This window comes from Aquila chrysaetos, chromosome 2 (genome assembly GCF_900496995.4).
Source record: "Aquila chrysaetos chrysaetos chromosome 2, bAquChr1.4, whole genome shotgun sequence".
Classification (NCBI taxonomy): Eukaryota; Metazoa; Chordata; class Aves; order Accipitriformes; family Accipitridae; genus Aquila; species Aquila chrysaetos.
The window spans coordinates 40,874,889-40,901,146 of record NC_044005.1 but is presented as its reverse complement, the minus strand read 5'-3'; the positions used below and the strand labels follow the sequence as shown (position 1 = coordinate 40,901,146).

Below are 26,258 nucleotides of genomic sequence, written 5' to 3'. Positions count from 1 at the left end.
TGATTCTTACTTTCATGGCTGTGTTAACATGACACCAAAATCTGCTCCTCCGGCAGTTTGCAGGGGGATGAGGATGTCATGCTGACACATCCAGGGCTTGATCTGACAGCAAACAAGGATTGCAAAAAAAAAAAGAAAAAAAAAACACCTCCGGTTTGAATGGGCTCAGCTGGGTGGAGAAAACTCTTCTTCTTTCAAGCACATGCACCCTCACGTGTTCAATGGAGACTTGGGGGCAGAGAGAACCATAAGGTGATGGGGGTAGGAAGACAGCAAAGGTTTTTATGCTTTATACCATCAGAAGACTTTGCCTTGCACCTCCTTCTTTCCCCACAGCCTCTGAACTCTAAGTCAGGTCTAACCTTTCCAAATGTAAACAGCACTGGTTTATGCTGTCTCAAACCAGACATTTTGAAACATAAGGCCAACGGCTGCCCTCCATTACCTTCCCCTAATCCACCTGCCAGTAGTCCCAGGCACAGCAGACAGAGGGGTTTGTCTCCTTTTGTCACCATATGCATGCTTTTAGGGCACACAATGACAATCAGGACAAAAATACCACTGGGATTTCATTGTATTGTGCCGATGCAATGTAATTTGGCAGCACACAGAGAATGCAGCAGAAAAACAGCAGGGAAGATGGTGATGGGAAACCACGCGGTCAGGCTGCAGGAGCCAGGAGTCAGTTTATGTATGGTCCTGGAAGCCACATGTAAGCGGGATGCGTACACGTGTATATGTATGCACATGCACACAGACGGACGTGTAGACTTATGGGAATAAGTCAGGAGGTGCAGGAAGCATTTGAACACAGCCATAAATGCAGAGAGCAGTAGCTTACCTCCCAGCTCCCTCAGAAAGAAGAGACACTTGGACAGGAGCTGCCATAACTCTGTGTAACCACTGCTTTGCTACCCTGAACTGGGGGTTCCTGGCAGAAACACGGCACTGGCAGAGCACATGCAGACACCAAAAAGGCTAAGAAGAGCTCAAACCCATTTCTCCTGTGAGACAATGTGGCTGGTATTCTTGATTACCGCATGGGTTGCAATTATTTCTCGTCTCCAAGGAAAAGGAAACATCTCTGGGGAGCCAAAAGCAAGGGAAAGGGAGAAAAGGAGCATGGGAATCACTGCAGGGGGGTCTATAGGTAAGGCATCCAAAGGGAAGATCCCATGGTGAGGCAAGGGAGGTGAAAACCAGAACGGGTGAAATTTGCACCAGTAATGAATAGATCGATGGGTTCTGCTCTTCATACCAGACACCATCTTTGTCATGAGGAAGAGGAGACAGACACAATTTTAATTGCCTGCACCAAGTTTGGAAGACAGCTGTGCAAGACAAACACTTCTCCGTATTATTTTTCCCTTGGGTCACCACGCGTTCCCCAAAACTCATGCTGAGGCTGTGCATACAGATGCCGTACCCTGTGCCCCCAGTGAAGAAAACAAAAGTGCTCATTCCTTTCTTAAATAAAGGAAAAAAAGGAAACAATATTTTCATTTTCACACTAGCAGCAAGCAGCAGGCGAGAATCAAGAGGTGCTAAGAGATGCAAGCACGTCCTTTCCAACAGATACCTTCTTCTTCGCCAGCAATAAGTCCTGGTAAGCATTCGAACGGAGGAAGCGCGCGTAGCTGTCACTCTTCATCAGCTTGTAAATGTGCTCCTGTGGGACAGGAGGAAATGAGAGACAGAGAATTGTTATCAAACCTCATTTAGACATCACAGGGATTTAAAACACAGTGAATTAGAAGGAAGAAAGACTGATCAAAGTTCTAATTAAGTCTGCTATTATTGATTATCTGTGTTGTGGTAGTGCACAGCAGGTCCATCCTGGGGCAGGACCCTGCTGTGCCTGGGGCTGTACGAACACAAAACAAAGAGATGGCCCTCACCCCAAAGGCTGTCACACATTATTCCGTAATCAGCGTTATTCTGCAAAGACTGCAGCTCTCAGAAGTCCCCAGTTTATAAGCAGGTGTCTAGCCAGGCTGAAACTACAGGGATGTCTCAAGGAGGAAGAAATAAACACCAGAAATTGTCCCATAGATTAGGTTTCATTTTACCACTCATAGATACTTGAACTATCACCCAGCGCTCCCCTCCTGTTCACAGAGGGGAACTAATACTTGGACACATTTCATCTCCACTGAAGACACATAATTAAAGCAAGCCAACCTGTTAACATCCTGAAAAAGCCTGTATCTCTGGTGACTACGCAAGGAGGTTATACAACTAGCTCAGATGTGGATGGCTACGTCATATGTATAAAGTTATGTCAGATGAGTCCCTCCCATAGGGTCTTTTTTCTCCTAGCAAGTCAAACTACTGTTACCAGTTTGCTCTGAGAACACTTACTACATGCATCTTCAAACTTACAAAGCCGTGGTTTATTGCAGCAGAACTTAAAGCCTATCCTTTTCCAATTTCCTCCCTTAGTTTTACTTTCCTGCTGAGAAACCCTTAACACAGTCAGCTCTTCTTCTCCTAATTATCCCTGGATTTGTAATAGATATTATCCCAAATGCCAAGAAAATCAAATCAAAATACTTTGACCAAATAAAGACTGAGAACATACTAAAGGAACTCAAGAGAAAAACAAGCACCCTGGACATTTCTCTTAGACTTTGCCCAAGGAAGCACTTTTATAGAGTTAATTAGCAATTTTATCTATACTGATTTATACAACGTGAAATATTCTCTCCTGCCCTAAAGCCATTGTACATGAAACTTTAGAAGAGCCAAACCAGACTGAAGTCGCATGGCTTATTTCACAGTGTTAACAAGCCAAGCAGAATTCCCTTATCTTCACCATCATGGGTAATTAGTGATGACCTGTCTATACACAGAAGAACTGCTTAGTTCAGCTTTCTCGCACTATTCGGTGTAGTCCCAAGAGGGGCATAACTGCCACTGGTTTTCCTATGACACAGCATAAATGTATCCTTTGAGCTACAACCTGGTGTGGAACAATTTTTAGTGGTTAATTTCCATACTTGCTTTCAGACCTGACAGATCCTCATTTGTGTAGCACTATCTATCTGAAGGATAGCACAAGATTTTGCAATGGAAATGCTCATATAAAGCCATTTAGCAACTGTCACCCTTCCTTGCTGCAGAAAAACACAAGGGAGAGTACAGCTTCATAATTCTCACCTACAGCACTGCCACGAGATTTCACATCCAGCTGTGGGACATTTGTTCTATTTATTCAGGACAGAATGAGCCAAGTACCCGCTAAGACAAGAAGAGGGAAAATAACGCACGTCATGGATATGGTCATCAAAAGGTTTCCGTTTCTCTGGTGTGAACAAGGATTTTCAACATCAGGTGTCTCTCAAATACTTCAGCTAGCAGAAACTCAGGATTCAGTTGATTTGAACCCAACCATATTGCAACCAGTTCACCTGTAATGAGTTCACCTAACTGACTGAGCTCACCTCCTAATGAGTCCTTCATAATTACCTGGGAAAAAAACCCACCTAACTATATACCTAGAAGTCTTTTTCCTTCCTCTTCCAGGACCATGAGGAGACTGATGAGTAAGTGGGGCAGCCACCTTGTAGCCCATCAACAGTGAAGGGCCTGAGGGGTCTCCAGAACCTCCCTCCTCTTAGTGGTCCTCCCTTGCAGCACCCAGTACATGCGGGATGCTGGTGGGAGGGGATACTGAAGCGGGCAGGAAGGTGCTGCGGAGCTGAGGTAGGGTGGTGCATGACAGGGGTATTTTGATTAACATTTTCATAGACATGTGATTAATTTTTATTTTTACTGTCTTTGGACTCCAAATGGTTTCTTTACCTGTGGTCAGACGACCAGGTCTGCTCTGAAAAACAGTAACAACATTTTTGGAAAATAACATTCAGTGTTCATTGCCGTGCAGACAGATCACACGAGGTGTTTGCAGGCAAAGGAGAACACACCAGGCTGGCCGTACAACCCACTGGCATGCCAGCGACAACTATCATTCTTGCTCATGTCAAGACGACTTCACGTATCTGACCTTAAAACAGTATAAATTCAATATCTGGCTGTGGGAAGGGGGAAAAATTACTTCGATCCTGAGATGAAATAAACCACAGGCCGACTTCTTAACTGAAGCCCTTCCCTGAAAAACAGGACTATTGCACACCCACAGCCCAACTGCCACTGCAGTTAGCTAATTGGTATGAAGCATTTTCCCTGCTTTTCACATCTTGGAATCACTGAGCAGCAACACCGCTACCTTTCAGCTGTTCACCAAAGATATAATCAAACAGGGAATAACTATTCCTAGGCTTTGAATGCTAATGAAGAAAGAAGGCTGGGCATAGGGGAAGGGAGGGACATGCAGAGCTTCAGAAGCAAACTTTACTGCTTAATTGCAAGAATTCAAAGGGCTTGCTTTGAAGAAGCTCTGTACTGGAGGCACGAATGATACATTGATGATTTATTTTACAGCACTGCATTTCTGAAGCACCTACTGGAAGTCTGAGCCAGTTGCTCAGGTCAGCAAAGACTGCCTTCCAATTTGCAACAGTACAGGACAGCTTACATTGCTGCAGCCAAAATCCCCGCTGAGACTGCACCATGAAGGTTCCTGCTAAAATTGTGGCTGCAGTGTGTTTTCAGCCCAGTTACACAACAAATCTAGCTGCAGGACAGGAAACGCCAGTGGCTAAGACTTTTTTTTTCATCTTTAGCCTACCCTGTTCTTTGCCACCAAGCTATTTTCTGCTATACTTTCTAGAATCTGTGACTTTCGAGGGAGAATTTAGAGCTAGTGTTTAGCAACTCCTCATTTCATAAATGCATTGAAAGCTACTGGAGGTCTAGCAACTAACATATTCTTCTGCGGAAGCCTGAGCAACAGGCGTATCAACAGAGGTGTGTGCACGGATTTAGCTGCTCTGTGCAACTTGCACGAATTGGCTTGTCCCTTTCTATCATGGATTTTTAACTCACTTTGGATCATTGCAAACCACTGGTCTCCCACTTCTTATTTTACTGAGCAGGTGCTTTTGTTCCTCCTCTTTATCACGTGGTGGAGAGGGAGCACAACCTCACCAGACTGAAATCTCCAACTACAGCCAGCATCTCTAGCGATGCACTTTATACACACGCATGCTGCCTGACATACCTGACATGGTTGGCAAGAAATTTGAGACTTCCCATCCTTATGCTGAGAGAACTCTGCATTTTGTAAAGTTGTTTATTATAGGGTAATGAGCTCATTATTACTGGCTCCCTGAATACACAAAGTAATTGCACTACTTGTGTAATTTTTAACAACACAGCTGCAGCTCTGGACATTACAGTCTCTTGCACTGCGAGCAGTCTAGCCAGAATTATCATTGTGACATTTCTTTGCAAGTGTCATGGGAAGTTCCTGTGCCACATCTGCACAACAGCAGGAGAAACATTTCATCTAGGCAGTGTAGCATCTCCCAGCCATTGCTGGGTACCACTTCCCAGGTAGGGCTCAGACTTCCAGCTCCCTGCTCTATCCTTAAGACAGCAATCCTTGAGGGATTCACATTGCAAAAACAAAAAACACAACTGTCTAACAAAATTGCCCAAGCGATCTATTAAACCCTTAAACAAGGTAGCACCCTGCTTCTAAAGCCAGATAGAAAGCAGAAAAAAAAAAAAAAGTCTTTCAACCTTTGGCCAGGAGTTGACGGGCATCACGCATCCCACTGTTCTCCCCTGCAGCCTTGCGAGCTACCTCTGAGCACCAAGCTGCCATCTCAGGCCACTGCGGCGGCAGCTACGAGTTGGAGACAGGGACTGACTTGACATGTGCGAGCAAGCAAGCTGGCTTTTGGAGCTGACCGGTCACTTAGTCCCTCACACAGCATGCTGTTGATGAGTGCTGGCTGTACTGATGCTACCCTGCGAGGATGGATGCACGTTTGGAAATGTCGGTCTAACACGGAGGGTGACACAATAACCTGCTTTTGTAATTACAGTGGATTTCATATCTAGGAAGCAAACAATTCCCTTACAAGAGTCCTGCAAGCAGAGCGGGTTAGCTGTCAAACATCCCCAGAACTGTCGTTCCCCAGATCCTGAACCAAGGTGACAGAGGCAATGGGGTCTGCGTGCATCTCTTCTTGAGAAAAAGGCAGACCCCCTTTTGTGTTTCATGCACGTGAATCACATCTACTTCATGGGGGGAAGAACTACGCAGCAGTCCTGAGGGCTATCCAGCTCCACGGAGCATCTTCTCTGTACCTAGGCTTCTATCACGAGAGTTACACTTCAGACAGCGTAAGCATTTCACTTGTCATCACGACTGCATGATATAAAGGAGAACAAACAGTAAATTTTAAAGGGGGAAATGTTGTCACTTCTGTGAATTAGATAACAAAGGAACCAGCCAGGTAACTCACAAAAAAATTCTTTTCTACAGTTACATGAAACCAAGAGGAAATCCCGCCCCTGACAGTTGACAGCTTAAGTGCAGGGAAATAAACCCTGATAAGGTTCAGCATCTCTTGGCTGTTTTCCTTCCACAGGCTCTATCTTTGGAATGAGATGAAGGACAAGCTCTGTAAATTTTCTTGACAAGAGGGGAAAGGGGGAGAAAAGAAAAAAGAAAGTTTGCAATCCAGACGGGAATGTGGGAGGTGGTTGAGATAGCAGAGACTGTCTCAAAGCTGCACCTGCTTCAAATCAATGTGCTGCAATGTAATCTCAGGTCTCTCGCAGTCAGAGCGCCGTGACCCTGAGGAGGGCATGGGTGGCAGCCAAGCAGGACCTTGGAAACACCCAAGAAGTATGTGGGAAAAAACCTGAACGATAAAAAAATAACAACAACACTTGACTTGCACAAAGCACCTGGCAGACCTCAGGAGTTGTGTTCTCTGTTAAGAACATTTCTTTTTAGCAGAAAATCTCGGTTCTTTCCTCTGAATCTTGTATATGAGACGAGAGGAGTGTTGGTGGTTAAACATCCATTTCTAATCCCACCTGTATCTTACTCACTGTAACATTTTGTGACAGGCTTGATTGAGACTTTTTGGGGGTTGTGAAGGCCAAGCACAATGTTCTCATGACCTCTGAACACCAGTTAGATTCCAGAAAGCCCTTAAATTTTAACTTGCTGATAGAAAGTTTTCCCTGCTTGTGCCTAAACGCAGCTGTAAGCTTTAGATGACGAGGGGGAATAGGGGGAAATTGCAAATTCTTTGCTCATTTCAAGGACAGGTTTCCCATTTAGCACATTTTTAGACCATTCCAGGGAGCTTACACTAAGGCTAGACAGCTGTTGAGTTTCACTTGAGCCCCAAGGGCCCACTTTGCCCTTCATAAACTGGTCAGAATCCTCCTTGCTGTAGCTATCCCACTAACATCTTTTGGATTGTTTTGGAGCACCCCTTCACCCTGACTCCAACACCTGGTATTAAACTAGTTAGAGCTGATTTGGAGACCCTTTTGTATTGCAAGCATGCGAACACCAGCAGCCACCCCTCTGGCCAACTGCAAGGGAGATTTGCAGAATGTCAGACAAATCCATTAGAAGAAAAGCCCACAAGCAACGTAAAGCAGTAGATTAAACAACTAAATAAATAACAGCAAGCTGCAATGAATGTTAATGTTTGTTCTACCTGTATGCTGGGCACCGGGGAGGAATTTACTGCAGATTTGCACAGGAGAGAGCAGCGCCTCAGTGAAAGCCTTGTGGCCTTTGCTGGAAGGATGATAATGGATGCCAGCTGAGGACCTGCCCAGGGTTCGCTTTTGGAAGAGCTGTCTCTATAGCGCAAAGAGGACGCGGGAAGGAGAAAGCAAGGAGATGCTTTTCAGAGTGCATGGTGCGCAACTGCTGCACCTTCCAACTAGACTTGGCAGCAGCCTAATGCCTTTCTGTCGGCACCTCTACTCTGCACGGACTTCTGTGGCAGAGGAGATGAGGTTAACCCCTGTGCCAGCACGCACGCATGCTGCAGTCAGCAAAACCTGCTATCCAGGGGCTGTTGGAGACGTATCCTATTCAATCTGTTGTACTCTTCCTAGCTCATGCTCAGGAATCCTGCCTGACTGGCAGGACCCCCTACCACACCACCACCAGGATCCTCCAAAAAGTTAAAGAAAGGAAAGGAGACCTACTCCTCTTTAGCCATTACTTGTGCCACTACTGAACGCAACAGTTTTTAGGAGCAATTTAGATCAATTGCCATTCAGTCTAACTGATGGTGCTGAAATGCGCTTTAGAGAAAGCAGGAAAAAAATGCTGCATCAGCTCTGGAAGCTGAAGTAGTTGGTAGCAGGCACAGCTGAGATGAGGCAAGCAGCGAAGAAGCTGCAGAGGAAAAGACCTTTACACTTGCCGTGACTGATGGGAAAACACCAGTTGCGGCGGGGGGGAGGCAGGGAAACATGGGGGTTTTATTCCGATTCCCCTTAATGTCTCCAAATCCCCACTAAGAACGCCTCTGGATCTGCTTATTCTGGTCCCTGAATTTAGGATTTTACTCTTCCCAACACCGCTGTACTGCGGGGTTGGAGCTGTCTGCATGCGTTAACCAGGGAGAGCCCCTTCCCGAAGCCTCAGCCGTACCTGGCAGTTCTGGCGCCTCGCAGGGCGAGGGGTAAACGAGGGCTCTGGCTGCTCCAGGAGTGCTAGGCTTTCCTTGATTTATAGTTTAGAAAAGAAATGTTTCAGGTTGGTAAATGGCACATAAGGGTCTTGGCCTGAGTGTGAATTGCTCTGGAAAATCTGAGCAATATCATTTTGGCCACTCTCAAGTTATTTAAGTGACACAACAATTTACACCCACAGTTTTAGCTGGTGCATTTTCTTCACATTCAACCAAGTTGGTTTTGCTACTAAGGAAAAAAAAAAAAAGATGAATAATTATACTGTAATATAGACTAACCTCCCTGCTAAACTAAAAAGCATAAAACCTCTTTTCAGGCCACAAATGAAATTACACTGGGCTGAAGGCACAGGAACATAAGAGAGAGCTTTAGCAGGAGGGATAACTGTAAGCAATGAGAGCTCATTTTGAGTAATACACAGAAATCCTTTGTTTAGCCCTGTAGATACATAGTTGGAAACACAATGTAAATCTTTTGTGGGAAAGTGCATTGATAAAAGCAACACATAAATTTAGCTTTGGCTCCCCTGTAAATTGATGAGACAACTGGTTTGCTTCATACCTTCAAACATACAAATGGGAAGGCAGAGCTGCCGGGGGGTCCGTGGCAGACGCAGTGCGGAGGACTACAGAGGCGAAGGGTTGTCTGTCGAGCGCTGCGCAGTTATGGGGTCAGCCTGGTACTGCAGGAGGATTTAGTCCTAAATATAGCAAGGGCTATCCTGGGAGACAAGAGTGGGCTGCTGGGAGTCTAACGCCATATGAGCAGCTTTAGGTTTTGAGAACAATGATCGTGGCTAAGAGGCTGATTCTCTCAATATGGGCCAAATCCTGGCTACTGGCAAAAAGCCCAAGTGAACAGGTTTTGCCTGGGAGGAGGGGACAACCTTGTGTAGCATTTGGGAGACTGGCGTCTCTTTTCCAAACAATACAATATCTAGGAGTTGCAGCAATGAAGATGGGGGTTTTCTCTCCTATACATGCTGTGGTATAGCTATGAGATGTAACTACTTAACTTTTTGGCCAACACCCTGACACTTGCAGGGCGTTCTGCAGCTTCCTCTTTCTGTTTTCTCGGGAGAAAATCCTGCCAAAAAGCTGAGTTGTGCCATGGAGAGGAACACGCAGAATCCCTCACGCAGCAGAAAGGAAATTCTGTTGCACTGGGGCAGTCTGTGTCCCATAGGAGACGGTGACAGAGCAGGATGCCGCCCTACAGAAACAAGTAGCATACAGCTTCCGAGTAAAGGTGGCTATGCTGAGATAGGGACCACCAGCCCTGCTTGGATGCCTGCCTAGAGAATATGTGCTGGATACATAAACAGCCTTCCATGCCTCATCAACATTTTGGTTATAAGATATCTATTGCTATATCACCTTGGACTGCCTTTAAGTGATTGAGCTCAAGCTCTTGGAGTCCACGCTACAAATACATATTGAAATCTTATACCTGTTTGGCAATGAACTCCATCCTGATGGCACACAACATTCATACCTGCTGTGGGCTGAGCAGGTGAATCTCCCCAGGGATTTTATTTTTTTTTAATGAGGAGGGTGAACACTATAAGAGATAAAAAGTTAGAAAAATTAAAGACCACAGTGTTCTTGCAGCACGTGGGTTTGGCAGGTGTGGAACTGAGTCATCTGCAAGAACATTCTCCCATCATCCGTGAGAAGTGGACTCCTGGAGTCCTGCCTTCTCAGGTAGAAAGGGATGCACTTGCAAGCAATTTCACTCCCTGCTTGGGAGAAAGAACAGCATCAGCTGCTGATTAGTTCAGGTAAAGGAATGTCAATTTAAAACTCTATTTTATTTATGAAAGAAGAAAAATAAACAAAGCAAACAGGAAAGTAATTCCAAAGACAAATATGTGGCTTACTTTACTCTAGCATACCTAGCTCTGAAGCCTACCAGTAAATGCCCCTACAAGCAAACACTACTATCAGGAGACACAATGCATTCTTGTGATACTAGTTCCCAGGGCCAAGAGACTGAGGAAGGGATTGAAGACTTTCTGAAGGCAGAAAGACATTTCAGAGGAGGCAAGGAGATGCCTGAAGGTGGTGGTGGTCGTGGTGAGTTTAAAAACTAATAATGTGTTGTACAGATAAGCCATAATTGTCACACTCACAGCTCTGGGTTCCCATGTTAGAGATGAATCACTTTGGCTGTCAGGAGCTTCATTAGCCAAAAGAAGCCATTCAGATGGACCCAAACCTATTTACTTTCCGGAGCTGGCTGTGCCTGCTTCATATTGCAGGGCCCCACATTGGTTGTTCAATGATGCTGATAACTCCTGTGGGAGCTTACATCCTGCTAAGTAGTTCACTGTTTAATTGAACTGACCTTTCCCGACGGTGCCCCTTGTATTAAAAGCTGCTTTACTCCCCAGTGAAAATGGTTTGATAATCATAATATTTTACTCAGTGGACAGTTGTTTAAGAGCAGAAAATAATCAGCTAAATTGGTAGGCTCGCCTCTGGAGGGGCCCAGCACTAAAATGACAAAAGGTGCTGCAGATCAAGACAGCTGGCAGAGCTGACGATCGGGACAGAGCTCGGAGCAGGGGCTGCGCTGTTTGAGGATGGGGGACACCAGCAAACCGGATGGCTGGGGGAGGCGAGCACAGGCTGAGCCAGCGCGGCACGCTCCGCTCAGAGCCGAGGCGAGCTGGCACAGCTCGAGCGGGGCACGGCGTGGGCAAGGGCACACGCAGGAGACGCAGCAAGGGAAGGCGGCTCCGTGCAAGCCGAGCAGCGCAAGGACCGCAGCGTGCAGCAGCGGCCAGGGACGCAACAGGGCAAACATCTTCAGCTGAGACGGGGAAGTGGCAAAACACTCGCTTCTGTAATACGGGAATCCATCTTTGAGGTAGGTCTGCCTGAAATAATAAATGCACCCCAAATTCAGGTCTGGAGGACGTTTGGAGCTGAGATTTTCAGTGTCACTTTTCTTAAATAGAGGAACCATTTCCCTTTAGAGCGTGAGTGGCCTTGGGATGAAGAGGTCTTAAGTGAGAGGCATGTTTGTCAGGAGCCCCCTTTTCTCCCTGTTTTCTTCTAGGACAGTTGTCTTACCAGATGGTTGTGCAGCATCTGGGAGAGCTCTTTGGGGCTGGGAGCCAAGGCTGTGCAAAGAAGCACATCCATGTAGACTGTTAAGCAACCGATAACAGACGATGCTTTGCTTTCAACTTATGGTTATAATGCGTTTACTAGCCTGAAGTACATATACTGTGCTCTGCTACACCTTCCCCTTCCCAAGTACAGCAGTACGTTCATTCCCAGCACTTCTTATACAGAATTGGCATTTTGCGGGTCTCCTGGGTCAGCATAAGGCCTACACTGCCACATCACCGTCTCCTGTTTTTCCACTGCAGGAGCAGCAATTTCATTTTCTCAGTTCAGCCAACCCTTCTCTTTCCTCTTAGTCTTAGTGTCTCATTGCTGCAGGCATTCAAAGAATGTGCTGTTTAGTAAACTAATTTTTTTTTGTGTTCTTTATTCACAAGGACATTTCAGTTGTTTTCCTCTTTGTGCTAAAGCTACACAGGACAGGACAGGACAACACTCATATTTTCCCTCCCACAGTGGGGTGTTTTGACTGGTTGTGTCCGGTTGAGCCCCTAGGAATGCGGGATGTGTGGGAGCTCTCATGGGCTCCTGGTGCCAGGGTGCCGAGATAAGGCAGCTGGGCCATGACCTGCTGCAGGTTTGTGAACAACAGAGCCCCGGAGGTGGCAGGGCTGACCTGGGGGAGATGCCAGGACAGTACCTGGGAGATTCAGACTGCACTGGGTTCCCATGAAGTGGATGTGCAAACAAAAACGTCCCCTCTCCAGGATGAGCCAGTAAAAGCCAACATTGCTGCAGCTCCGCCGTGGCACTACGCCCTTCAGCAGTGTCCCGTTTCTCCCTGCTTTTGTTAGACAGCCTTCTTAGCTCTCTGGTCAAGCAGTCAGAAACAGCTTGCTTGGCCTTTAGAGAGCCACCAGAAGTCCTCTGCACAAGAAGGTAACTGGGTTCACCTTCCACATTGCCCTCTCCTCTCCTGGCACAGATTCAGTCTCAAAGAGGACCACAGCTAGGTCTGAAGGTCTACCTTTGTCTCATACTTCTGTGTCCATGAACCAAAGCAGATGAATTGAGGACATCCATCAGCATAAAAATCCTCTGAAATAAAATTAACTCAAGGAGCTAAAATTGCAGTCTAACTGCAAGAGCTCCAGCTTGATTTCATCAACTCCCCTTTGAATGGCAATTACATTGTGAACTGATCAGTTCAAGCCTAAGTCCTCCGTGTCTTCTTCTGATTAAATACTCATTGTCTAAACATCCATCTTATTTTCAGTACTTCTACTTATCAATTTAATCAATTCCCCCATTATCCACCTATCTGCTTTAGCCTGCATTTTGCCATCATCATTTTTTTCAGGTGATGCAAATTTGCAGAAGTTCTTGTTCACTGTAACTGCAAAGCAAAAAATACATCTTAGCCAGAATGTCTTCATCCTCCTGTGTTTCTCAGCTTTAAGAAGAACATTTAAGTTGCCTGATATCACAGGGGATTGCCTTGAAACTTTGCGTACATTCCTTCTACACTGGCCCCGAGGAGCAAGACTGCATTCAGGAATATACAGTATTTGATGCTGGTTTGAAAAATTCATTGCTTAACCTTGTATAAGTGGTCCACAACATCTCCCCTGAGATGGAAATATTTTGTTAGTGGAGTATTTTGAAGAACTGCCTTTGAATGCCAATTTAAAGAAAGTATAAGAAGAGGAATCCTTTTCATTTGCTGTTGGTTTTACTACATGCTTTTGATAAAAATGATTATGAGGAGGATATCTTTTAATTGTGTCTGTGGTAGTATTTGCCAAATGACACCTTCTTCCTTTTTCTTTTTTGGCCTTTATAAAATGATATTTTCACTTTCTCAGAAGGTTATGCAGCTTTATCCTTGCTTGTAGCAGTTTTTCTCAAATTATCTGTTTTCCTAAAGGCATTTTCTGTGTACAGTTTATCTGTAAAATTTCCCTGATAAATCTGGGGCCCTTAGGAGGGAAGGATTAAGCTCACTGCATTGCCTACTGTCCTATCATTATTCTAAGGTATTGTCTGGTGGACAAGTTTCTAGCTGTGTTGGAGGGAGCTGCTGCATTTGGGGTTTGGCTGGGGCGGGGGAAGATATAATTAGCTATAAATAAATAAATGATAAAAAAGTGTATTAACCAGGATTTTGATGATATCAGCCATTCTGTAAATACACCAGACTTTGGTGACAGGGAGTACAGAGAGCCAAACTGAACTTTATAGCACTCTTTCATCTTTGCTTTCTCTGAGACATGGCTCCAGCTCGCTGTGCCTTGCAGACTTGTAAATTTTGGAACATTCGTTCCCAGAGGAGCATTAGCCTGTTACAACTGATAGATTCAAAGAAAATATAATTTACCCAGCTTGAATAGATATCCTTAAAGTCACTTCAAACTGTGCATCTGCTTTTTCTTACAAGTGAGCAGTGACAACGTGATAGTGGAATATCACAGTAAAACTGAGAGTTCTGTTAGCATTAGTTCTATAAAATCAGAAACAAACCTGTGCATCTTCATATGTATATCTCCCTGGGTCTTTGACATTTTGGCTTGTTTTCTCATAGCTGTGGGAATCCAGGTTGATAGCACTTTGGGCCCCAGGAGCTAGAAACTCTTGCCAGATTTCTTCCACTCTGGTGGTTACATCCTGTAGAGGCTGTTTCTTGAGATCTTGGACAGCCAACCAAAACCTGTACTAGGTGAAAATTAAAAGGGGAGAAAAGAGTAAAAGAGAGAAATCTAGATAAGACTTCGTAGATAAGCCTGGGCAGAGTCCCAAAACACAGATGTAGAGTCTAACCCCACATCTAGCTGAATTCACAGAAAACTCTATTTAGCATGATTTTAGGGGAAGGTGTGGTATACCTTATACCAAGCCCTTACACTGTGGCTAAGACCAGAACAGTAACTTTAAGAAGTGATACGTTCTTATTCAAACCACCCCTGCAGAAGTGTGACATTAGGCATACAAACAGGAAACCTCCAGAGCAGTGCAGCTGGAGGACGAGAGCGGGCTCTGCCTCCCACAGCCCCGCTGTAATCCTGCCTGCAGGATCGGGTGTCCAGAGGGGATGCAAAATGCAGAACAAACTTAATATTCATATCATTTCCAGGGTGAAGTTGTAGCAATGGCACTTAGAGAAATCTTTTTTTTTTTTTTTTACTTGTAAACTGACCAGCATTTAGATGGATGCCATGGGAACAGATGCATCTTGTCATAGCCATACTCCAATTTCACAAGGATATTTTCTTGACTGGACCACACTTACGGACTAAAATAAGTTAATAAACATTGAGGAGATCATATCTTTCATGGCTAAGGGCATAATCCACATCTCGATCTGTGAAACCAAAGGCCACAGAGTATTTTTGCAGGAGTGACATGCATTGTTTCTTACCCTAAAAAAAAAAAAAAAAAAAAAAAAAAAAAAAAAAAAAAAAAAGGGTATTTTGGTGGTGGTGCTGGTTTTACTTATTGTTGACAGAAATATGCTCTTTCAGGTGATTAATTCAGAAGATGCATGGCCCCCAGTAGCCTTTTGTTTCGGTGAACTCTACCTTCTAACAAGAAGATATCCTCCATGGCCTCTGCCCTGGGTACCCCGGTCCTGCAACCTGGCTGAACGGGTACGATAGTGCTCTCCAGGGAGCACTGAGGGCTACAGGGCAAATAGGTACAGAAGGGACCTTTGCAGCCACCTGTAACAACCAGCTCTTTCTTACCCCATGGCAAAGGAGCCCAGGGATGACAAGGAGGGCAGGGCTCACCTTGGCTGTCCCTGCCCTGCACCACTCTTGCACACCCGCCTCAGCTCTGCAGACCGTGCGGTGGGGACAGGGTTTGTCTGGGTCACTGCTTGTTCAGGGCATCTGCAAGAGCTGCACAACTTAGAAAATCCTGTGTCGCCCTCTTGTCTTTACGGGACACTACTGAATAAACCAGTTGAACTTGAACTGAAAGTCTGATCTCCCACCACGAATGATTCAATGGTGCCAGCCTCCTGCCACTAAGGCAAATGTTCCCCCGCGGTGGAAGGAGGAAGATAGAGTCTCTCCCAAACCAAAAAGCTGTTGGCAGCGAGGGCAGGTGGAGGAGCCAGCAGCCCGGTGACTCCTGTGCTGTTTTTGACCCTTGCTTCCTTACCAGCTGCAGGCAGTACCTAACCACGCCACAAACACCGGGCTTATCGTAATCAAATGAGGCCGCTAACCAATTTAGCCTGGTCCCCTACCTGCAGTAGAGGGAAATGGCCAACTGGGGAAAAGACGACATCCGCACTGTGTGCAAGGTCAGCCTAAATCCTCCTTGCCTGTCCTCGTTCCTGCCCTGCCAGGCAGGCGTGCGAGGTGAGGATGCTCTCTGCACCCATGCCTCCAACGTGAGCGGGCCATGTTTGCAGGTACGTGCGTTTCGTCTCTTGCTCTGCCGCTGCTAAGCCAGCCCCGTCTTGTGCTCTCTCCCCCCCAGATAATGGCTTAACCCAACCGTGAAGCCTGTGAGATAGCAGGAGGCTGCGTCGCTGTGCTGGGGGCTGGGACCCCACCCGGGCAGGACGTGCTGCCCGACCCTACCAGTAACTCTCCGAGTGACTGCCTGCCCTTTGCAGCACTGCTCCAGCGTTTGCAGGACTGCTGCATGCACGGGGACTAATGCCGCAGCCCTGACTCACGCAAGCCACTTGATCATATTCCTTCATACGGTTTTCCTGGCTCCCTAGCAGGCTGTCAGTAAAACAGACTGGGGTATGCTCCGACACTACACCAGTACCTGTGGAGTCCTATACTGGTGGTGCTTACACAATTACATTTGGTTTTATAAACCAAAATATAGTATTAGGGGTTGGCGGAGGGGTGTGTGTGGTTGGCCCTTTTCCATCTTCAAGACGTTAAGTGTGCCCGATGTCCTGCCTTGTTATTTGAACCATAAGTGATAACCCCACTTATCGCATGCACACAGAGAGTAAAGGGTGGCACTCACAGCGCAACAATCTGACGCCATGTGTGGCTTTCTTTACTTTGAAAATATTTTATCATTCAGTTTCAGATGGGATGGGAACATGCGAACACAGAAAAGGCATAAAGGGAAAAGATGCTAATCATTCCAGAGTAGCTGGGACACTTCAGACAAGCACTTGGCTAGAGAGAACATTTTCTCCTGGCTTATCTTCTGCCCCTGGAGCCGGGCTGGGAAAGCACACTCATGAGAGAACCGGGTGCACTGTGAAGTGACAGCTTGCCAGAACAGGAGCACCATCCATTTTAATAACCATTTGGCTCAATCTGAAAACCAACCAACCAGACCAACCTGACACTAACAAGAACAAGCTCTTTTTACTGCAAGCGATTGTGAATTCATGCCCAAGGCTGGATGTCCTCTTCAAGGCAAAGGGAAGTTTTGTCTTGGTAAAAATTTCAAAGCTATTCACTATAGCTGGTATCTGAAAAATCGAGGAACATCAAAGAGGGGTGCCCAGCCCCGCAGCCTCGACTCCAAGGCAAATTCTCTGCCACAAGGAATCATCCTGAAGCCAGTGCATAAGCAGGGCTTCCTGTGGGATTTCTAGAGTATTTACAAGAAAGCAGCAGGTATTTCTGTGCAGGAAAAGAGCAGATACACAATGGCTGTGCTGGAATTTGTGCTCAATTACAAAGTGCAAATGCACTCCCCGAGTCAGTCCCACAATTTCTGAAGCACAAAAGCCCAGTCCCACATTCACAAGGAGTCAGGAGAAGATCCTTCTCCCTTTCTCTCGGGGGCAGATCTCCAGTGGACACCTCTTGCACAGGACAAGGGAGGAGGGAGGTGTCCTCGTGTGTCCTCTCCGCAGGTGCCCTGTAAGCAGAGCAGGATTGGCACGGGGGCTGTGCGCGCCGAGGGAACAGCGGCATTGATCGCAGGTTCTTTGCCCTTCATAAAACAGCATGCAAGATCTGGAGAAGGCTGATAATATGGTGTCCTAAACTGTTGTCAAAGGCATAAACCATGCCAGCCTCCTCCAGCTTGTAATTAAGCTGCTGTCACTTGCAGGAGATATCCAGCAATGGCACTTTATCCTACGCAGCCTCCTCAAGGCACAGATTGCTCCTGGGCCTCAGCATGCCCGCTCTGCCTCCCCGCAGGGCACCCCGGAGGAGCTCGGTTACCGCGGGCTGCGCTTCGCAGATGCCCCTCGGTGAAGAGACTGCTGGGGAAGGGCAGGGGCTTGCTTCTGAGGTACCTTGTAAAACAAAAAATAATTTTAAAACCTGATCAAGAGGCAAAATATGGATGACTCCAGAGACTGAGGGATGACTGTCAGCATAAGGACAGCGTTGTATCCCCATCTTGGGGGAGGACACGATAACCCTGGCTTGACAGTGAAGTCAGCGAGTGACTATCAGATCGGAACATGAGCACGCTCCTCTCCTTGCCTCAGTAGCTCCACGTGAATATCTGGTGCACCTCCCGCCTCACATCTCTCACCACTCACAGTCTTATTCTCCCTTCCTTTGACCAAGAGGAAAAAATATCATTTTAACGTCACAGCTGGGAGGGGAAATGAATGAAAGTAATAGGTGTAAATCAACGTGCAGTTCGGACAGGGGAAATATTTACATCTTTGTGTTGCTTAACGGCCAGATCCTCGGTACGGTGCGCTTGGCGTGGCTGAGAGCAGCAGAAACCCGTCCTCCGTGGGGCACGTTGGGGATAGATGCCCGCATGGAGGCTGTGTGCCAAGGGCACAGTCCTTCGCTAAGGCAGCATTTCCAAGGAGACCACGGTGTCAGTGTGAACGAGGGCAAGCTTCCCGCTGCCCGGCTGGCCTCCCCCTCGCCGTCCTTCCTCCTCTCTCCTCTCCCAAAGCCGCAAGTCCCTCTTTCTGCCGCCTTCTACTTTTTCTGGGCCGGGAAACGTGTCTCTGGTTAGGCAGCGAGCAAACGAGATGCCAGCGTGCTGAGGAAGAACGACAGCCGGCAGGGACAGACGCCGGCATCTCACCCCCGGCACTCAGTCGGTCGGTCGGTCTCTCGCAGCGCAGGGCCCCCCCCTCGGCCGCCAGCCCCCCCATCCCGCCGCCCGCCCAGGCGCGGGGCTGCCGTGCCGCCTGCTGGCCAGGCGGGGAGGAGACCTGCCGGCCCCGGCAGACGTCCCGTCCCCCCCGGGGGAGACACGGGCACACCCCCCCCCACACACACCCCCACAGCCCCCCCCGCCGCTCGCCGGCACGCTGCCCCTGGCGCGGGACACCGAGGAACAAGGGCTAAAGGCGCAACACCCCGCCCGCCCTTTCGGTGACGCTGGGAGCGGTTAGAAAATTCCTGCCTAAATTCCTGCTTTTTACTTAGCAAACAAGGGGCTTGGGGCGGGGGGAGCTCTGCTCGATACATGTGCTCTCCTCAATGACCAAACTTTTCCTTTCCTGATGAAAACTACAAAAAAAGAAAAAAAAAATGGCAGCAAGTTTCAGCTGTGAGGGGTCACATAAGATATAAACACTTTCTACAGGTAAAATTCTTTTCCAGAGAACTCGATTTTCAACATATGTTCATAATAACACACAAAACTCCTGCATTCGCGCACTGCAAGCTTCACGGTGCATTCCTATAAAGCATCATGTGTTCTCTATTTAGGTCTATAAACAGGTGTGCAGTCTCCTTTCCCTTCGGGTAAAATTCCTGTGTCCCATATTCCCACTTAGTTGTTTCTCCTTCCAGCTGACACTCTTTGAAGGAGGGGGGGGGGGGGGAATCAATCCAGCAGTTAAGATGAACATCTCAGCTATCTCAAGATGTCTTAGGAGATTTCCAGGTCATAAAAAATGTATAACAACTCTCTGTTGGCCTTTTTTTTTTTTTTTTTTTTTTTTAATTGAAGCTTGGCATTTTGTCTGCTATATTTTGGGTACTTCAAAAATCAGAGTCAAAACAAATTGTAGATGAAAGATAGCAACAGAGAGGAGAAAGAAAAGAGAGCAAGAAAGAAAGTTAAAATAAAAACAGAGAGAAAAATACCCAACTGAAGTTCCTGCTCTCACATAAATAATAGACAGCCAGTAAATAAGTAAGTTACAGGGCTCAGCCAAGCCCAGGAGACTGGTGGACATGATCCTGCAAGTTTATGAGAAAACAGAAACACAGCTGGAAGGAGACCCAGGAGGTCACTGAGTCTAGTCTGCTGCTACCTCTGGCAGTGCCTCACTCGAGACCCCCACCGGGACCAATTTTTCTCAGCTAGGAAGATATGGAAATACCCCACCCCGATCAACCCTGTGATTTGGGACTTGCACCACTGGGTAAAAAAGCAGAATTTGGTCCCCTTGCTATACCACTGAATTACATTCATTTCAAGGCATTCTCCAGTGCACACTTAATGAAATCTTTTCTAGCACTATGAGGAATTTCCAGGTTTTCCAGTAGTCACTTTCCCAGATCTGCCCTGAGGACAACACAGGGGCCTACAGGACTCTTGCCAGTGTTAATGATGATCCTATTGACATTCCCAAGAGAGAATACATCCCTGCTGCAACAGTTCCCAGATCTCTGGGTAGTTACTGGGAGGAGAGTCCTCAAAATGTACCCGCAAATGTAATTTTTCTAGCAAGGTGCTAGATGCTTTGCCCTCAGAAAGTTCCTTATAGCTCCCCAGGGTTTGGGTGGGATGCATCTCACTTAACTGTAGATGTCTACCATGCAGACACTGTCATCTGAATCAGTCTCTCCAGGCTCATACATGGTAGAGACAGACAGGTGCTTTACAGTGTAATTTAGGTGCTTTTATTTTTGTTTCCACGTAAAGCTGAAACAAATCCTTCCTGGGTGATTCACTGACTCATCTTCAGCTTCTCTTCTCTCACTCTAAAGCGAGCCTGGATGATAGAGAAGAAAGCACGTGCTTCCAAGCTGCCAACTTAGGTGAGACAGATCCCGACCTTGCTGTTGGGTGTAACTTAAATTTTGTTTGCATCTTTAAGCATCCAGCAGTTGCTTTCCTTTCTGCCACACACTCCTGATGAGAGTTTAAGAGCTTTCTCTGTCACACCTGAACCCTAGAGAGCCACCTTCTGCTCTCTAGCACCACTGCTAACAATCCATCCTATTCCAGTTTTCTTCATTAATATTTCTGCCTTTACATCCTGTTGTTATTTAAAGGTTTAAGCAGGCTTGCTAATACCGATCCACTATTAGATAATAACAATACCACATAAGCCAATACCATGATAGTGATACCATAAGAATGACAGCAACGTTCCCACATTAACTAATAATGATACCAGTGTCTTGCAAAAAGGATGCAGGATTTAACCTCTCTATCCAAGCCCACTGACCTGCAGCCTCCCTTCGCTGCAAGCCATCTCACAACCAAAGAGAACGCACGTCAGCAGAAGGAGCAGCTCTGACTGACCGAGGAAGGAGCATGCTTGCCTTCTCAAAATGAAACTTTCTCCATTTTTTGAGTAGGATGAACGTGGGGGACACCCACTAGTCATAAAACCTGCTGGATTTCATTAGCGCAACCCCAGCTATATTTCAGAAAACCCATTTGAGGAGGATTTCAATACAGTATATTAATTTTGCACTTCATCACTACAATGTAATTGCAAATGAGCACCACTGTACCTAAGTGCAGGAAGCATATACAAGTTCAGTACCTGTTCAGCAATAAAATTTCAAGCTCATTTATGTAATTTAGTAACACTCCCTCATTTATCTTACAAGTTAACTTTCAGGTTTTTAAAAATAACAAATATTAAAGTGTGTTGATTTTTCACTGTTTTGCTGCTGGCATGCTTTCTGTATTTCTCCTTGGACTGGCAAATCTGATGGTCAGTTCCAATGTAATTTAAAGTCACTTTTCGGGGAATTTCCCTTTTGGATCTCGCAGGCTAGCAGACTGCACTAACATGGCAATTGTTCACATGCTTTGTATTTGTCACTACTGTATTTGATTCACATGTCACTAATGTATTTGATTTTCTAAGTGAAAAAAAACCAGCAAAAAACCCACAAACTTGAAGGCTGTGCGATCCAGTCCTTAGCCGGTGTAAACCAAGAACAACATCAAACCCGCTCGCTACCAGCAAAGGCCAAAACCCGACTGACTGCACGCTCAGCTGACAGCAGATTTCCTCACCCCAGGAGCAGGCACGGTTCTGCCAGTGAAACCGCGAGCATTCTGGCAGCCTCTGCCAACGATCACTGGGCCTACTGGAACAGGACTGCCCCAAAGAAAGCACGTGAACTAGTCCCTGTGCCCATCCGTGTGCTGAGACAGCACCCGAGCACCGCAACGAAGCCTCTGCAGTGTAATTCAGACTCTGCAAAAAAAGTGGCTTTTACTGGATACCACTCTAACTAGGGCAGTCAAATTACATTACTGCTGGATCCTTCTGTGTCTCCAGGACTAACCAGGGGAAGGAGCAGGTGAGGGCCGTTGCAGATATACGTAAAGTGCCTCCGATCTGCTGTACCTTAGCTAAGGAGCAAGGTTACGGATCCCACACAAGAGTACAAGAGCACAGACTGGCACCAACTCAAACCACCGCCTTCAGCGCAGGCCGGGGGCTGCAGCCTGCCCTGCTGCCAACCACAAGTCATCCGCCTGCTGCTAACCACCATCTTCCCGCTTCTGCACAAATGGATGAATGGGGCAGTAAATCTGGCTCTTTGTCACGTGCAGGCGAGAGTCTGAACCGTAATCTCAGCCACCGAGTAGGAACATCCACCTGTTCAGGCTGCCTCTCCAGCTGGCGCAAGCTCTCTCCTGTCTTCTTGGGACTTTGCAGCACCAAGCAATGAAGGTAGCGTTTAAACCCCTGCAAGCCTGAACACTAATCTCAGTATTTTCCCCGGCCCTGTTTCAAGCATAATCCTGGGAACCCCAGTTTCTCAGAGCTCACTGTAGTATGTTCGCTTCTGCTGTTATGGGACCTGTTGTGGTTTGGTTGTATCTGCAGGATACAACAATACACTAGCTCTTCCATGGACCTCACCCTCTCCACAGCAGGACAGCTGCTTTCCATAAAACGAGCTTCAGGGTTAGGGTTGGAATTAGAGTTAAGATTCAAGACAAGGACGATAAAACCTGTGGCTATATCCTAATTAATGCTAGGACAAGCAGGGGCCTCAGATCCTTGCTATGTAGGCAGGGCTCTGGGTTCAGCTTAGGGTCTATGGGGGATATCTAGCTAGACCTCTCTTTGTCTGTGTGAGAAGATACCTGGTATCAATAAAGGAAAATAGATAAATACATTAGTTCTGGGGTATGTAGGGGTGACTAAGGAATCCTAAGGAGCTGGCTAGGTGTGAGTTTAGTTAGCACTTAGTTTTGCAGCTGGAAGGGCTGAAGAGATAGACATACTCTTTGAAGAATTGCTACCCCAGAATGAAGCACGCTGTTGGCACTTCCAATGTCTTTTCATGAATTCTGCAATGGGACTGTGTCTTGGAACAATGTGCTAGGGCCAGAGATTGGGTTTAGAACAGTGTTACAGACAAGGCCAGAGGGGCTGGATCTTTGTAGGAAAGGTTTTGTCTTCATCTAGTGTTTGTTCACCAAAAAATGGCAAGTTATTACTGCTGCCTATTCCTGCTGTAGTTGAAGTAGCAGAATTGTGCACAACAGATTTATAGACTCTCAGTCTGATGTAGGATCACGTGGGTGTCTACATAATGTTTCATAATAGAAGTTTTGTTTTCTTCACAAGATGAGAAGCCAGGTACTCGGAATCCCTACACAAAGAGAGTGCTATTAAGGCAAGAGTCAAGCTCTTGAATAGTTAGGAGGTGCCAGAATGAAAAGTAGCTCTTGCAAGCCCGATTTGGTGAGTGCCAGTACTGCGACAGTTTTTAGCCACGTGATCACCACGCTGTTTCCCTCACGTGACCTGTGCCACAAATACACATGTAAATTCTATATATTGTTAGGGGGCTTAATAGCGATATGCCATGTCTCATCACATTATTACAACTTTGCAAGCCTTTGCATATGATACTTGAAAACACTGGCTCTGCTAAACACTGTTCCTGAGATTACTTACATAGTTATAGCATAGGCATCCGTAGCACAGCTATGAGCCAAATGCTGCCATTCTCAACTTTATTCAAATGGTCGTTTTTAGCAGTTCAAGACAGACCAAGCATTGCATTTCACCTATGCAAGAGAGCAGGATTAGCCCCAATCATTTAGTTCAAGACAAAAAAGGTTTCACCTGAGGTTTTCTGAACTGAATTCTGATTCCAGGAAACGAAGGAACTGGTCCCGTCCTACTGGGTCCTTCAGCACCTCATCCATGGAGAAACCCCATCTTTTCACACGCTGCTGACTAGGTTCTTTGCTGTTTGGAGAGAGAAGGGAAAAAACAGATGGAATGTGCACTTCTGCCTGCTGTCTGAGCAGCTGCTACTGTTTCTGCTAAGCAGCAAAGGGAGGAAGATTATCAGACGAGGAGATGGTGGGTTTTTTTTCCTCAAGATTTTGCGGAAATACAAGTTAGCAAATAACATACAAAAAGAAGCTTTAAAGACCAGGGTCATCATTAAAGCAACCATACTATCCAGGTGCTACGCACACAGCAAAATGAGAGACACAGTGAATGATATGATTTTCAGAGTAATTTCTGGTATGTTTCACGTAAAGAACAGCATACCATACTTGTATGATTATTCATTACGCACTTCTTATATATCTCCTCAAATGTACCTTGGGATTTCTTATAAGTCAAGGCAGAAATTTACCAGCAGTGTGCCCTGGGCCACTGGTGAGCTCCAGAGCATCTCCTTGTGTGCCACACAGTGCTGGCTGGTCACTTGGAACTGGCTTCAGATTTTCAGTTCCACATTTGCATTAAAAAAGCAGTTTCACTAAGAAGCAGTGCAGACAAGATTTCTAAAAATGATTACTGGTTTGTGGTCTTTTATGTTTCAGTGCCTCTGATTTTTGGATGCCTAAGTCTTGCAAGACTAAAAAGCATCTCCCTCCTCCCCTCCATGATAATCAGACTCTTATTTTGTGTCTCAGCTGGGACACTGAGATGCAGAGGCACCCAAAATCACTAACAACCTTTCTCCTAAATTATCTAATACAACCCCACTTACATAAGCTGTTGTTTGAATTGCCAGACATGTTGCAGAGATGCCTATGGGGAGAGGCAGTGCCTGGGATCACAACGAGGATCCTACGAGACAGTCCGCATCAGACCGTAATCTGGGCTCACAAAGTGTTTGAAAGCTTCTGGTGTGATGGCGTCATACTATGAGACAACCATTAAAATACAGCTCAGCTGCTCACATTTGTGACAGTAGAGCCATTGTTAACAGTACATATCTATTAAACTACATGTCTTGTCATGTCCACAGTGATTCCTAATCCTGGAGCCTTAGGGGACAGTGGCGATCTGTGCTGAAGACAAATAAGCCAAAGGGGTAAATAAAACGTCCGCTTTGATTTCCTCTTGGTGTGAAGACTAAGCAAAATTGATGGGCATGTCCTCACTTGAAGTGCAGAGCACTCGGGATGGCTCCTCCTGCACTCACCCAGGAGCCAGCAGTGCTGCGGACAAGGGCACAGACGCCAGCCTGGACACGGGGACGTGAAAACCATGTTTGTGCAGAGCTATGGCCGAGCTAAGCTCGGGGAAATTCCTGCTGAACCCAGACATCTGTAGCTGCTCTCCTTGCTGCTGCACAATGTTCTAGCACGAACGAAAAGGCCAAAGCGCCGCCTAAAACTGAAGACTTTCTGTGGCGTTTCCTGAGTGCCGTGAAGGATGAAGTGTAGTGGCACAGGGCTCTCCATACTCAGCAGCTGGCCTTACCGTTAGAAGTGAGAGGCTCTTTGTTTTCCTGAGCAAGGGCTCTGCTCTCCTAACTGAGGAAACGGCTTTGCAGGCAACACAAGGGCTACCGCAGCTCTCGGGGATCATTTAATTATTCATGCAAGTTGCAACTAGATGCAGATGCAGTGAGTTCTCTTACAATCAAGAATAAAATGGAAATACAGAGCTGTTTGTTCTTCCATCTCCCAACAATACAACTTTCTCTTTTTCATCAGCAGGAGAATCGCCTTCCTTAACTCTGAAATCATAGCAGAAGCCAAGCATTTATTTTAAATTCCTATAAAGGCCATGACATCAGGTTTATTGTATTCTTCAGGGACACAGACATTTTTCCAGGATTTGCAGCTACCTCAACAGATGCAGAAATAATGGATGCCTGGATTACTTTGTGGGTGGGGGTTCCCCCAGAGAAGTATTTTGCAGGGGCTGTGTCTGGTTCTAGCCCTTCTAGGGAGGATGGAGAAAACAAGAGAAACTGACTAAAAAGGAAATCCAGAAAATTAAAATTATGTGAAGAGGACCAGAGATTTGGGAACAAATGGATTTCTGTGACTGCTGGAGAAACAGGTGAAAACATCTTTCACATCCCACACCGCATGATTTTTGAACAGGGAAATAACTTGCCCTTTTCCTGGAACATTGATTCACTATGAATTGGCTTTCTTAGGCTGGTAGCATCTTAAACTTTACATTATTATTCAAGAACAGACAGGATTAGATTTGGCATTCTCTTTTCAAAGATTTGCTAAAGTGAATTCCCAGTT

General features: G+C 46.2%; 1 protein-coding gene across 3 annotated transcripts in view; it reads right to left on the bottom strand.

Moving 5' to 3' along the window:
* The window catches only part of RGS6 (regulator of G protein signaling 6), a 294,263-nt gene that overhangs the window by 26,371 nt on the left and 241,634 nt on the right, over positions 1–26,258 (bottom strand). For all 3 annotated transcript variants that reach the window (XM_029996800.2, XM_029996819.2, XM_029996808.2), the window contains exons 14-16: positions 23,869–23,994; positions 14,184–14,370; positions 1,580–1,669 (exon numbers count right to left, since the gene is read on the bottom strand). In XM_029996800.2, the coding sequence (XP_029852660.1) occupies positions 1,580–1,669; positions 14,184–14,370; positions 23,869–23,994 (403 nt within the window). The remainder of the gene's footprint in view (positions 1–1,579; positions 1,670–14,183; positions 14,371–23,868; positions 23,995–26,258) is intronic.